Source organism: Crassostrea angulata, chromosome 2 (assembly GCF_025612915.1).
Source record: "Crassostrea angulata isolate pt1a10 chromosome 2, ASM2561291v2, whole genome shotgun sequence".
Lineage (NCBI taxonomy): Eukaryota > Metazoa > Mollusca > Bivalvia > Ostreida > Ostreidae > Magallana > Magallana angulata.
The window spans coordinates 78,759,597-78,774,319 of NC_069112.1; the positions used below are offsets into that span (position 1 = coordinate 78,759,597).

At 35.7% G+C, this 14,723-nt stretch overlaps 1 protein-coding gene across 1 annotated transcript; it reads left to right on the forward strand.

The window, feature by feature from the left end:
- Positions 1-877: 877 nt before the first annotated feature.
- Positions 878-8,310, forward strand: LOC128172216 (uncharacterized). Its single transcript, XM_052838002.1, has 2 exons — positions 878-1,021; positions 1,309-8,310. The coding sequence occupies exon 2, from the start codon at positions 1,414-1,416 to the stop codon at positions 7,438-7,440; it is 6,027 nt and encodes a 2,008-aa protein (XP_052693962.1). The 5' UTR covers positions 878-1,021; positions 1,309-1,413; the 3' UTR covers positions 7,441-8,310.
- The last annotated feature ends 6,413 nt before the right edge of the window (positions 8,311-14,723 follow it).

Consider the following 14,723-nt stretch of genomic DNA (forward strand, 5'->3'; position numbering starts at 1 on the left):
CATTCCAATTCAAAATTGAAAACAACATGATAAACAAAAGATCAATGTGCATTGCGTACTCTTTATGTATGTTCATGGCTAAACAAAAAGTTTATTTTTTTTACATCGTCTGATTCGCAACCTTGCTGTCTCTCATGGGCGTTTATCCATGGTCGGCATTTGACTCTGCGAGGCCAAAATGATCGCATATTGATAGTTTCACGGTTTTCTTCCGGAATGTGGATTTTTGCTGATAAACAGTCCGGATTATACTTTGGTTGGAATAGAGAAAGATATGTTACACGGATATCCCTATCTCGGACATAGTTAATAATACCGTCTCTAGTGGTTTCTCGATCAATTCCTGTAAGGTAAAATTGGGCGTTTTTGCGCCTGCGATGTGTTATTCCAAGGAATACATCCCGTTTATCATTTCCTTTTTCTGTGCTTGGTTTGTTAAATTTTTTTGATTCAGTTTTCATAGGTACAATTTTCTCTCGTGAGATGTGCACCGGAATCGGAAGTTTGTTTTCGTTCATTTGTTGTTCTGGTGTGCTTTTAATTGTTTCGGGTTGTTGTTCATTGTTTTCTGTTTTTTTCGGAGACTGCTGTAAGTCAGTGACCCCCTTTACTTGCATGTTAATTTGATTTGCCCCAGAAGAGTCCTGTACACGATGTGGGGAATTCCCCAGTGTTGTAGTATTTATACCGTTACCTGGCGTATTGTTTTCAGGTGGATTTTGTGAATGATCAGTGGACCGCGAAGTACTGTCACTGGTCTGAAGACGGGTAGTAGGGGCCTTCGGCGGGGAAACGACAGCAGCAAATGACTTTTGGAATTTTAATTCTGATAATTGTTTTTGGTGATTTTGACAAATTTTTGATAATTTTTGTGCTGTTACGATAGGCAATATTGTTTTTTCCATCGGGTTCGAAATTCAATTAATTTCTAGGGTATATATATTTGACTTCTTTACTGAAGAGCGTTAGTCCGTGCAGTTTTACCGCCAATGTATCTGTAGTTTGCAGTCAGGTCACAAATGTAAGTTTACAAATTATTTGCTGTTTTAATCAAAGTTTACTAATTATTATATCAATTCTCATTTGTTATAACATTTAAGTCTTTTCTAAGATACCGTAGTATTTACTTCTTAAGTGAAGTTTTTATAAGTCTCGATAAAGTTGCATAGTATTGTAACGAGTAAACACACATAATAGTTATTTGTGTATTGCATTAATGTTAAACATTTTTAGTATTTTCTGTGTTTGCGGAACATGCTTTTTGGGTAATGATATATGTATTGATATTTTTCCTTTGTAATATTGTAGCTTCTTACCTACATACACAAGTACGCAGAATAAAGCAAATAGAAAAGTGCTCGTGTTTCGGGTTAACTATGCACAAGGCATTATAGTAAGAAGATTTCGTATACCATGGCATCAAACCCTGATCCAGGAGAAACAGATACTGTACGGGAACCTGATTTGTTGGAGGAAAAGAAACCTGCTCCAGGACAAAACGAACAGCCTGATCCAGGACAAAACGAACGCTCGGAACAGCCTGATCCAGGTAACGTCAAAGACCCTGATCCAGGGATAACTGAAATTCAGCAGAATCCTGATATAGGACAGTTAGACCATAAAAAAGATCAACAATCTCTTCATGAAGCAGATGAGAAAATTATCGATGCCATCCCGAAATCACTCGGAGCAAGAGCACGAACAAAAACGGCAGCAGGTAAAGGATTTTACCAAAGTCAACTTCATGATTTTCAAAAAAAGTTACAAAAACATTGGACAAAGATGGAAGATTTATTGATAAATCTGGACAAAGCTGAAGTTGGTGATTTACAGAGACTTAGGAAGATAGAAGATGAGTTGAAGAGAGTTCGTACCAAGCACAATGCTGTGTTCAAAGATTTTATGTTATTTCTTACTCGAAATAGTGACAAAGAAATGATCCGAAAAAGTGAAATTGAATTTGAAAGAAAAGAGACTGTAGTTACCTCAGTATTAACTCGCCTTCAAGCATTGAAATTAGAAGCCGCTGAAGTTTTATCACAGAGAATTTCAGACAGTGAATCATCTAGTGCATCCTCTCAACGATCCTTTGTTAACAAAAAGGACTTAACAGAACAATATGTGTCGCAACATTTTAGTGATCCAAAACCAATTGAAGATCTCTATTTGAAAACAAAATTGAATAAAGAACAATATTGTGAATACAAAATCCCACAAGAAAAGGAACCATTTTATGCCGAATCATTGTGTTTAGAAAAACCTAGAGAAAAACTGAAAGTTCAGGCAACACCAAAGCCAAATAGATTTTATGATCAGGATCCTCCTGTTCCAAACAATCCAAACTCTCAACTACACAGCACAGTACAAGACGACTCGGTTCTAGGAGGACTTGTGCAATTTCTCCTCAAGAAAGACTTACTATTAACCAGATTTTCCAAGTTCAGTGATAGTCCTGAAACATTTATTGTGTGGAAAACTAGTTTTAAGAGCATTGTGAATGAACTTAATGTTTCACCATTTGAAGAAATGGACTTGCTTGTAAAGTGGCTGGGGCCAACCTCCAGCACATTTGCTTCTAGTATCCGTGCTTCCAATGTTCATGCACCTGAAAGAGGACTTCAGAGGATATGGGAACGTCTACACGACAGATACGGGCGCCCAGAGATGGTTGAAGCAACTATAAAGAAAAAGTTAGACAGCTTTCCAAAACTTTCAAGTAAAGAAATGAACAGACTTTATGATTTATTGGACATATTGTCAGAGTTAGAATCTACAAAATCTGATGTTCATTATTCACAACTGTTGTCATATTTTGACACTTCCTCCGGGATCAATCCTATCGTCAACAAACTACCCTACGGTCTTCAGGAAAAATGGACAACTCGTGCCTCAACGTACAAGAAGCAGTATAAAGTACCATTTCCACCACTGTCTGTGTTTATTGACTTCATTAGAGATATGAGTGAAGTGAAAAATGATCCAGCATTTGTGTATGACAACCCGCGTATCGCCCCAAGTTTAGCACCTGCACGTGGAAATAGACGAGACAGTATTCTGAACCGCAAAACATATGTTCAACAAGAAACGATGAAACGCTGTCCTATTCATAAAGCTGAACATTCATTGTTGTGTTGTAGACAGTTTCTATCAAAGCCACTTGAAGAACGACGAAAGTTTTTGAAAGAAAAGCGCATTTGTTTCAAGTGTTGCGAATCAACAAATCATATGTCCAGAGACTGCAACGTTAAAGTGAAATGTGAAAAATGTGGCAGTAATAATCACAGAACATTGATGCATGTTGATAGATTAACGAACTCTTTTGAAAACCAACATTCAACTGTCAGAGAGAATGGCGGGGAGGATAACGCATCAGAAAATGTTGCCTCAAAATGTACCGTGTTGTGTGACAAACCCTCTTTAGGACGTTCTTGTGGGAAAATAGTGTTAGTGAATGTGTTTCTACGTCAAAATCCTAACAAAGCCATAAAAGTCTACGCTATACTGGATGATCAAAGCAATAGAACACTCATTTCTCCAAGACTTTGCGATCGTCTGGATGTTCAGGGCCCTTCCACCCAATATTCTCTGTCATCGTGTTCAGGAACTACAACTATGACAGGAAGAAGAATCGAAGGACTGTGTGTTCAATCAGTGCATGAAGATTGTCAATATGAACTTCCAATAACTATTGAATGTGATGATATACCAAATGAAAGATCAGAAATCCCTACTCCAGATGTTGCTCGTTTTCATTATCATTTGAATTCAATTGTCAATGAGCTTCCACCAATAGAAAAAGATGTAAACATTGAACTACTGATTGGTAGAGATGTTCCAGAAGCACATCATGTGTTTCATCAGATTACTGGACCAAAGAAAACTCCATTCGCTCAAAAGCTAGGATTAGGATGGGTCATAATCGGAGATGTATGTCTCGGAAAAGTTCATCGCCCAGACCTTGTTCGTGTGATGAAAACCTCCGTTCTTAACAATGGACGTACGACACGATTCAATCCATGTGAAAATCATTTTCAAGTGAAAGAACATCAAGCTTTAGACACATATGACACTTTGTTTCAAAAGTCCCCTGATGATGACAAAATTGGTTTGTCTGTAGAAGACCGTAAATTTCTTTCACTTATGGATGAAGAATTTCAGAAGGATGAAAATGGAAAATGGATTGCTCCGCTTCCTTTTCGTTCTCCGAAACCCATGATGCCAAACAACCGATCACAAGCATGGAGAAGAGCTCAAATTTTGGATGCTAGCTTAAAGAAAAATGAAGTGAAAAAGACTCATTTTATTGAATTTATGAAGAAAGTGTTTGATAGTGGTGCTGCAGAAATAGCTCCTGTTCTCGATCATGAAAGCAGCAATGAAATGTGGTATTTACCCATTTTTGGTGTATACAATTCTAAAAAACCAAATCAAGTGAGAGGAGTGTTCGATTCGTCCGCAGTCTATGAAGGACATTCTCTGAACAAAGTGTTGATGACTGGACCTGATCTTACAAACAGTCTTATAGGAATATTATTGCGTTTTCGCCAAGATCGATATGCTGTAATTGCTGATATTGAACAGATGTTCTACCAGTTTTACGTGAAAAAAGAACACAGGGACTTTCTTCGTTTTTTCTGGTATAAAAACAATAATCCAGATCTTCCTCTTATTGAATACCGAATGTGCGTTCACGTGTTCGGAAATGCACCGTCTCCTGCCATAGCAACATATGGATTACGAAAAACTGTAGAGAATTGTGAAAACACTTATGGGTCTGATGTTAAAGACTTTGTAAATAGAAACTTTTATGTAGATGATGGTTTAGTGTCCTCACCGTCCCGTGAAAAAGTTATAGATTTGATTAAAAGAACCAAAACAGTGTTTAAAGAAAATGGCAATTTACGGTTACACAAGATTGCCTCGAATGATAGAGAGATTTTGAATAGTTTCGGTGAAGAGGACTTGAACAAGAACCTTAGAGATGTACACTTTGGAGAAAACTCAGTCTTACCCCTACAGCATAGTCTCGGTTTATCATGGGACTTAAATCATGACAGCTTCTTGTTTGAGATTCAAGACAGTGAAAAACCAAACACTCGGAGAGGGTTACTTTCATTCCTGAATAGCATTTTTGATCCGTTGGGCTTTTTGTCACCTATTACCTTGTCCGGGAAAATCCTTCTTCGACAATCAGTTGGTGCCGATTGGGATCAACCATTATCAACCACAATAGATCACAAATGGAAAGAGTGGAAATCATCTCTACAGTGTTTACAAGACTTGAGAATTCCTAGGATGTACTTACCTGTTTCATTAAGTTGTGTTAACAACATTGAATTACATGTCTTCTGTGATGCGTCAGAAACAGCGATTGCAGCAACTGCATATTTGAAAATCACTGGTGATGACAACGCAAGCCATTTGGGATTTATATTGGGAAAAGCCAAACTAGCTCCAATGAAAGGACATACAATACCGCGGTTAGAACTTTGTGGAGCCGTCCTTGCTTCAGATATTGGACAAACTGTTTTAGAACAATTGGATGTAAAACCGAATGTTGTGAAATATTACACCGACAGTAAAGTTGTCCTTGGATACATTTACAACCAATCGAAAAGATTCTATACATATGTGACAAATCGTGTGAGCAAAATCTTAAAAGTGAGTTCTACTGACCAGTGGAATTATGTACCGACCCATAAAAATCCTGCCGACTGTGCGACACGAGGAAACCTTTCGAGTGAACAGCTACAGAATAGTGAATGGTTACAAGGACCTCAATGGCTTTTAGAACAACATGAAGAAAATGAGGTTAATAAGAACTATGACTTCCCATTAATAGATCCACAGGATGACAAGGAAATTCGTCCAGATGTACAAGTCATGAAAACCACCACTAAGATGTCAAAGAACTGTATAACTGAACTTGCAGAGAAATTTTCTAAATGGAAAACCTTTATCAAATTTGTCGCCTGTTTAAGACATGTCATCAAGTCTTTCAAGCACAGAACTCATTCTTGTTCTGGATGGCATATGTGTGAAAACAGTATCAGTGTACAATCCTGTCAGGATGCTGAAAAATTTGTGTTGAAAGAAATACAGAAAGAGTGTTTTAGCAAAGAAATACTCTCTCTACAAAATGGAAAAACTGTTTCAAAGGATAGTCGGATTTCAACTCTTTCCCCATTCATTGACAGTGAAGGTTTACTTCGCGTAGGTGGGAGACTTAATAATGTGAAGAATGTGTTATCTACTGGAGAAATCAATCCTATAATATTGCCAAATAAACATCATGTTTCAACACTCCTGATTCGATTCTACCATGATTCAGTTAGACACCAAGGAAGACATTTTACCGAGGGAGCGCTTAGAAAGAATGGCCTCTGGATTATTGGTGCAAAACGTGAGGTGTCTTCATTTATTCACAATTGTGTCACGTGTAGAAAACTTCGTGGAAAATTCGAATTACAGAAAATGGCTGATTTACCCTCTGACAGAATTACTCCTGGTCCTCCATTCACCACAGTAGGAGTGGATACATTCGGTCCATGGACAGTTTTAGCAAGGAAGACACGTGGTGGAGTAATAAACAATAAACGGTGGGCAATCATGTTCAGCTGTTTAACCACACGAGCCATACATATCGAAGTAATAGAAGAAATGTCTAGTTCTTCCTTTATCAACGCCTTACGACGCTTTGAAGCAATACGTGGACCGGTCAAAGTATTTAGATCAGACAAGGGTACAAATTTTGTAGGAGCAGCAGATGAATTAGGAATACAAACTCTGAATGTTGAAGATGGTCCGATTAAAAAACATCTACGTGAAAATGGAACAGTTTGGATATTTAACTCTCCTCATTCTTCGCATATGGGTGGCTCCTGGGAGAGGATGATTGGTCTGACAAGAAGAATTCTTGATGCGATATTACTTGATCTAAATTCCAGACAATTAACACATGAAACTTTGACGACGTTTATGGCAGAAGTGTGTTCTATTATTAATTCAAGACCTTTAGTGCAGATTTCATCTGACCCGGATTCAACTTTAGTTCTTAGCCCTATGATGCTGTTAACTGGAAAAGTGAATTACTTACCTGTGATACCAGAAAGTGATAACATCAAAGATATGTACCGCGCCCAGTGGAAACATGTACAAGTTCTCTCCGAAATATTTTGGAAACACTGGAGACAAGATTACTTACAGAACCTTCAACCCAGACGGAAATGGAGAGATGATCGACCAGACTTAAAAGTCGGTGACGTTATTCTTTTAAAAGACAGTGCAGTACATCGAACAGACTGGCCTATTGGTGTTATAACAGAAACATACCAAAGCAGTGATGGTAAAGTTCGTAAAGCTCGCGTTCGCATCCATAAAGACGGACAAAATGTGATGTACACGCGTCCTATTAGTGAAATGGTGATGCTGAATTGTTGATCGTGAAATTTGTGTTCCACAAAATTATAATGAACCTCCACATCTGATGACTGGTAACTATGTTCCATAGTGTATCTTTGATTGTGTTCCACAATGAATGATTGTTCTTAAACCATGTGAAATTTCATATGATCATTGCAAGTGTCCATAACTTAAGTTTTAACCATGTTCCATGGTGAAGATATAAAATTTGCATATATGTTCCATAATGATATTTTTGAAGTATCTTTGTATGATTATTACCCATGTTCCATGGTGAATATATTTTGCATTCATGTTCCATGAAATTTCTGCACTATCTTTGTTTGAAAGCGTTCCGCTATGAATTCTATCAGTTTATACAATTTTTTATTGGTAATATTTATTTAATATTAGGCGGGGAGTGTGCTGTTACGATAGGCAATATTGTTTTTTCCATCGGGTTCGAAATTCAATTAATTTCTAGGGTATATATATTTGACTTCTTTACTGAAGAGCGTTAGTCCGTGCAGTTTTACCGCCAATGTATCTGTAGTTTGCAGTCAGGTCACAAATGTAAGTTTACAAATTATTTGCTGTTTTAATCAAAGTTTACTAATTATTATATCAATTCTCATTTGTTATAACATTTAAGTCTTTTCTAAGATACCGTAGTATTTACTTCTTAAGTGAAGTTTTTATAAGTCTCGATAAAGTTGCATAGTATTGTAACGAGTAAACACACATAATAGTTATTTGTGTATTGCATTAATGTTAAACATTTTTAGTATTTTCTGTGTTTGCGGAACATGCTTTTTGGGTAATGATATATGTATTGATATTTTTCCTTTGTAATATTGTAGCTTCTTACCTACATACACAAGTACGCAGAATAAAGCAAATAGAAAAGTGCTCGTGTTTCGGGTTAACTATGCACAAGGCATTATAATTTTAATAATTCGTTGTCGACTCTTTGTGATTTGGCATGTTCTTCCGTGGAATCAAGACCGTCAACACATTTAAGTCGTGAATTTGTGGTTTTACGAAATGTTTCACACGTTATTGAATGAGCTTCGAAATCATTTTTCACTTTATCGATATCAGCTGTTAAAGCAGTGTTTTTGGACTTTAGGTCTGATATCGTTTTTTGCATATTTTTGATGACCTTGCTTGTATTGGAGACAGTTGATTAAAGTTCACGTACACGTTCTAACAAAGTTTGTGTCAGGCAGTGTAGATCTATGTTAAGTGATTTTGGCGTATCTGACGGGTCATGCTTTTTGTCAAAAACGTCAGTAAGATGGGAAGTATCACCATTACAAAACATATAAAGGGCATAGCAGTCTTTTGCATATCTTACTGAGCTTGGGTTACCTTTGGTGGTTCTGCGTTGAATGAGGTTTCCCTTTGGACACCCTTCAATGGTTTTTGCTCTTGTACACAAGAGTGCTCTATATTCAATAATTATATGTTCATTGCTTGAGGATAATTGTAATAATTTTTCAATATAAAATTCTTTTGGTACATTTTGTAGCACATTATCAAATAAGACAAAGTCATTTGTACTAGTTGATGGTGCATCATTCAGGTAAGTGGCATCGACTTGATTGTCGTATTCGGGTTGATTTTCGTTCACTCGATTGTTCATCAATACATCCACCATTTCGGTGTTTTGTGGGCTGTATGCACAATGTACCATGTCATGATCATTGAAAACATTGTCCGTATTATCTGCTAAGTTACTTACAGAGTCTGTACGGGGACACACATTCCGTAGCTCTGTGTAGATTTTCTCAGGCGACGATTGTCGTCCGCCATCGGCGAGCGCCATTTTTTATGAATTATCGTAAACATAAAACAGATAGTCATATGAAGTCGATGAAAACTGAACAATAAAAAAAAGGAATTATTAAATATTGTAATAGATCTTTATCAATTTTAACATTGAATGTTATCATACCCCCGCTCAGAAGGAGAGGGGGGTATACTGTTTTACCCTTGTGTCTGTCTGTCAGTCATTCTCTCTGTCTGTCCGTAACAAAAATTCTATCGCATTCTTCTATTTTTCTCAACAACTATTCATTGCAGGTGCTTGAAATTTTAATACACTCTTTGTTAAGGCACATCATACGTTGGAATCTATTGTTGTACCAATCAGACGTTAACTTGTTGTTAAGTGACGACTTTGTTTAATTTTTGCCTAAATTTTCGAACAAAGTACTATACATGATTTGAGCCTAAAACGGCCACTTAAAAAGAACATCATCATTTTACTGTAATTCTTTGTTTATTTTGTACAGATATACATGTGAAGTTATTTCATAATTTACATTTTGATTCACGTGCCAACAACTTAGAAATATGACATCATAAATTTAACGATTTTCCGCAATTTTCGCATTTTCAGCATAGTACGGCTAGTTTTCAAGCAGTTTTTCTTTCAGAAAGCATTGAGCGCATGCTTGAACAAACAAATGTTTTTCATTAGAGATGCATCTAACCAGCACTACTTTTAAGTGACAAAATATTTTACTTGTTCAAAGCTGCGCTCTATCTTTGCCATTTGAAAAACGATAAGAAAAATGTCAATTTTGACTGAATTTGATTGAATCATAAAAATAGCGCAGCTTCTGACGTCATATACTGTCATTGAGTGGAAATAAATCAAATAAATAGGGGGGAGATATATCTTATATCAACTCGTCGTAAAAATAACATAACAATTAAATTAGATTATTTAATATATTTAATACACTTTAAAACATGGCAAATTATGGGGTCAAATTTGACTCGTATCATATATAGGCACACCATACGTTAGGATCTATTGTTGTATCAATCGGACGTCAACTTCTTGTTAAAGTCAACTTTATTTATTTGTAGCCTAATTTTGAAACAAATTTCGTCAAAAATATTTCAGCAACTATTGATGGCAGATGCTTGAAATTTTAACACATTCTTTTTTAAGACATGCCATGCATTTGAATCTCTATTTTTGTACCAACCGGACGTCAACTTCCTATTTAAGTTAACGTTGCTTATTTTGTATATTAACATCAAAGCGGGGGTATTACTATTGAGCATTGGCTCACAGATATCTTGTTTAGCTAGACTTGTCCTCATCTAAGTAATATCATGTTGGTGTTGATCATTAACTACATCATTCATTAGTTTATTCTGTTTCCTGTAGATGGGCCAATTTTACCTGACCACGAGGGGAGAAAACAGAACACCTTCCTTGAAATCCTTACAGAGGAAGACAGAAAACAGACATTGGCTACGTAGACCACTTATTGCAATATGATGTCCTTATCTTCAAGTACGCACTGACCCGAGTCGCTCATGTCAGCAATCGAAATTGGTCTTTGTCCGTTGTTGTGCGGTGTCTGTCGTGGGTCCTTCCTTTATAATTTTACATTTTTAACTTTTTCATGAAAATTAGACGGTCTATTCGACTCTTTTGTTACCATTTTTGGAATGAAGCATCTCTTGAATAAAAAGAATATGAAATATGAAAATTATGACCCTACCACCCTCAGGGCCCCATAGGCGAGGTTTAATATCCAAAAAAGGTCAAATTGTTCTTCTCTACTCTTTGTACTAAAAGATAATTTTTTGTAAGGGTATAGATGATGTGAGATTTTTTTGACTCTTGACTCCCCTCCCCCCCCCCCCCCCCCCCCCCCCACCCCCACTTCATTTTCATGAATACATTTTCAAACAGCAACAAATAAAAGCGGGTTGACAGCCAGAGGAGTCTCAGATTAGAGTGTAAACCTCAAAATGAAGCTTACAATACTAACATGAGACTCTCTGACTTGTCAGTTTAAGGGCTATGGTACTCAGGTGACCGTCAAGGCATGTGTGCCTCTTGTCAAATAGTACTCACATAGCAAATGATATGCCATTTGAACCATATTTTATTTTATTTTTTATGTTTAAGGACAAACATTTAGATCCTAGATCTTAGATTTTGTGAAAGACTTAAAAATTTGAAGAATTGATGTCAACGTTTATTTGTTCATAAGATGTCTGAATCAGTCGGTTCTCCTTTTGTATTTGTATTTTATTTTTAATGATTTACCGGTATATTCTACCTCTGACATTTTATCAACAAATATAAACTTTGTATAGGTGTATTATGTTTTTGATGGTGTATGTTAAAAATTTAATATAACTGGATTATCTGCGGAGTGACCGATATCTGTACTTGTTTTAAATAACGCGTCATTATTTGAACCTGTGTTCTGTGTACATGAACTATACAGTAATTACTTATTGTACTTTATTATCATTTTATTTCACAGTATGTTATCTGTTTAAAGTCTGTGGTCTGTGTACATGAACTATACAGTAATTTGTTATTTTACATTGATATCAATTTTTGGAACCGAGTTTTCCAAAGGAGAAATCCAGTTATTGAAATTGTCAAATGGCATGCAGGCGGGCAGCTGCCAAAAGGCTACCCCTATTGTACGGCTAACTCCTCATACAGTCTTTAAGATAGGAAGTTGTTGATTTGCAGATCAAGTATACATATATCAGAGATGTTAATATTATTTGGATTTTGATTTTTGATAATTTGTAGAATACCTACTGTTGGTTTTAGTCATTTTCTCACAGAATATATTATATAGGGTACCCCATTGTACGGATAATCCTTCCACGGTTTTTAAGATAGGAACTTGTTTTGCAGATCATTTGAACTGATATCAGAAATGCGGAAATTCATTTTTTGTTTGTTTGTTTTTTTTTAAATAATTTATGATAAAAATATTAGCTGTTGAACTAGGTCATTTTTGGCAGAATATTGCATATAGGGTACTCCATTTCTTTGGATAGGTAGTGTTTATCAATTCAGGATAAATGGATTATGGATACTGTTCACATAAAAGAGAACTCAGCTTGTTGTCACATTGACAGCTTTTCACTTGTCCTGGTATTGGTTTAGTAGATTCTCAATGGACAGTACATGTTCTCTGTTTTACATATTTAAGTCGTTTGAATGTTCTTATAAAACCCAGGCGTAATTTAGTGCTTGGACATAGTTGCCACTTAAAATTTGGACTAATGTGTGATTATTTTTTTTTCATTTGCACACAAGAAATCTTGTATAATAATGAAACATCATATTCAAAGGGGAATAACTCAAATTTGAATTCTTCATGTTCATTCATTCTTCAGTTTATATTTGATATTTAAAAATGACATCATTAACGTGGATGGAAATCAAAGGGTGAAAAGGAGGATTCAGAGTCTATCATACCGAAATGTTTTTGTTTTTTAAATGGCAACATGTAATTTTTTATGAATAGTTGACCTTCATCTGTATGTCAATATAATGTAAATTTATAGCTGAATCGTGTCTTAAATCCTATCAGACCTGTATACTTACAATGTTATGACAAGTTGCATCATGGGATAGTGGTGTAAGGTAAATGTTATTCTGTCTGTATCAACTCTTTGTATTGGGTTTATGATGCATTTTGTAAAAATATACCTATATGTATATACTTGGTGGGTTTAGCACTTTTCTCCCACACAAAACACTGATCTATATTGATCAGGTAGATAGAAAACTCATGTTTATGTAAGTAGTGTTTGTGGAATATTGTGACCAAGTTGAAGTGAACTGATTTTTTTCCTCAAAAATTATTTTTTTCTTTGTATTTACGCTTACCATGAAATGCATAATACTTTTATACAAATGATTTTTTGTGAGTTGTAGCAAGCTGTAGATAGAACTCAATAAATGTGATATTTATTCATAGATTTGTCTTTTTTCTTAGTAATACAGTACTGTAATATTTGGTACAAAAAATAATATGATACAGTAACTTTATGTACAAGAACAAGACAATTATTCATTGGGGCGAACTAAATAACTGACAAACCAATCTCTTTTTGGATTCACTATAGTTAGATGTTAATAGAGACTAGTCAACAATAAATTACAAATAGAATTTTCCATTCAAGTACTAAGGTAACTCTTCCAAACAAGAGGTTCGTGGACCAAATCACTCACCTGAGCAACAATAGACATGATAAAATCAGATAAATGGAGTTATACAAAATATCTGATCAATTAAGCATTAAATCATTATTTTTTGAAATATTTTGGGCGCTTTCCATTAACGTTGCCTCGCCAGCGACGTTATCGGGAAACGGGGACGTTACTGGAACTGTTGGCAACGTCACAATGCTCCAACGAGGACGATTGCACCTTAAAACTTAAAACTTGATCCAGAAATTTTGGCAGTTTTAATGAATTTCAATGTAGTATGGCAAATTGTAGTTTTGGAAATACTGGTTATGTAGAATATGATAACCTCGACGCCATGTTGTTTCCTAATCGGCAACGTTTTATTGCGTTGCCACAATCGCTCGCCGGCGACGCGTGTTCCAGCAATCGACGATGAAGGCAGCACCGGCAAATCCGGCGATGCCAGTTTAATGAAAAGCACCCATAGTCTCATAACTGCAGCGGTGTGTGCATACAAATTGATTAATGCACGCTAGCGCGTTATGAAATTGTGTATTCACACACCGCTGCATTAATGAGACTTATCTCACAAAAAATAATGAGTTAATGCTTATATTTACATCTTTTAAAACTTCTTTCCTTGTCTGCAAATGTGATTTTTACGTCAAAATGTATGTTTTATCCTCAGGGTAAGTTCAAATTAAAGGAAGAGCCACTGTAACAGCCACAAGCGTGAACTTTGATTCTCGCTTGTGACGTTGCATTTTAAAGCGTTCAACGTTTGTGATGTCATAATAAAACTAGTTATTCTAACCTTTGAGTACCCTGTGTGTATTACAGTCTTATATTTGCATATGCATTTTTCTTTTCCACTGTAAGTCCATAGGGAGGAACTGCAATTATTTTTATATCATCGCAATTGCTCCTTCTGTATATTATGACGTCATAAAGGTCTGACGTCATATACTTTTCCATGACGTTATAGATTTAAACCACTATACGATACATCATGTGTTTTTCTCCAACTCCATAAAATTGATGTATTTAATATTAAAACCTGTCTTATAATAACATTCTAAAAGATTTACTGGTATAACATATCATTGATTCTGTTAAAAAATCTATGTGAATTAAAATACATTACAGTCTGAATGTTTATTTTTGATGCAATAGCTAACTGTCAAGGTCTAGGCTAAAACAGGGTATTTGCAAGTGGTAAAATGCAAATATAAGTAATATAAACAACGATTATTTAGTGAAAATGGCGTTATGAATAGCAACTGCTCTGAAGGCATATTTTCCATGATGCGCTTGCGCGCATCATGGAATATGCCCACAGAGC

What these genes read in the sequence shown, in the direction of transcription:
- LOC128172216 (XM_052838002.1), top strand. Translation starts at nt 1,414, where the DNA reads ATGGCATCAAACCCTGATCCAGGAGAAACAGATACTGTACGGGAACCT.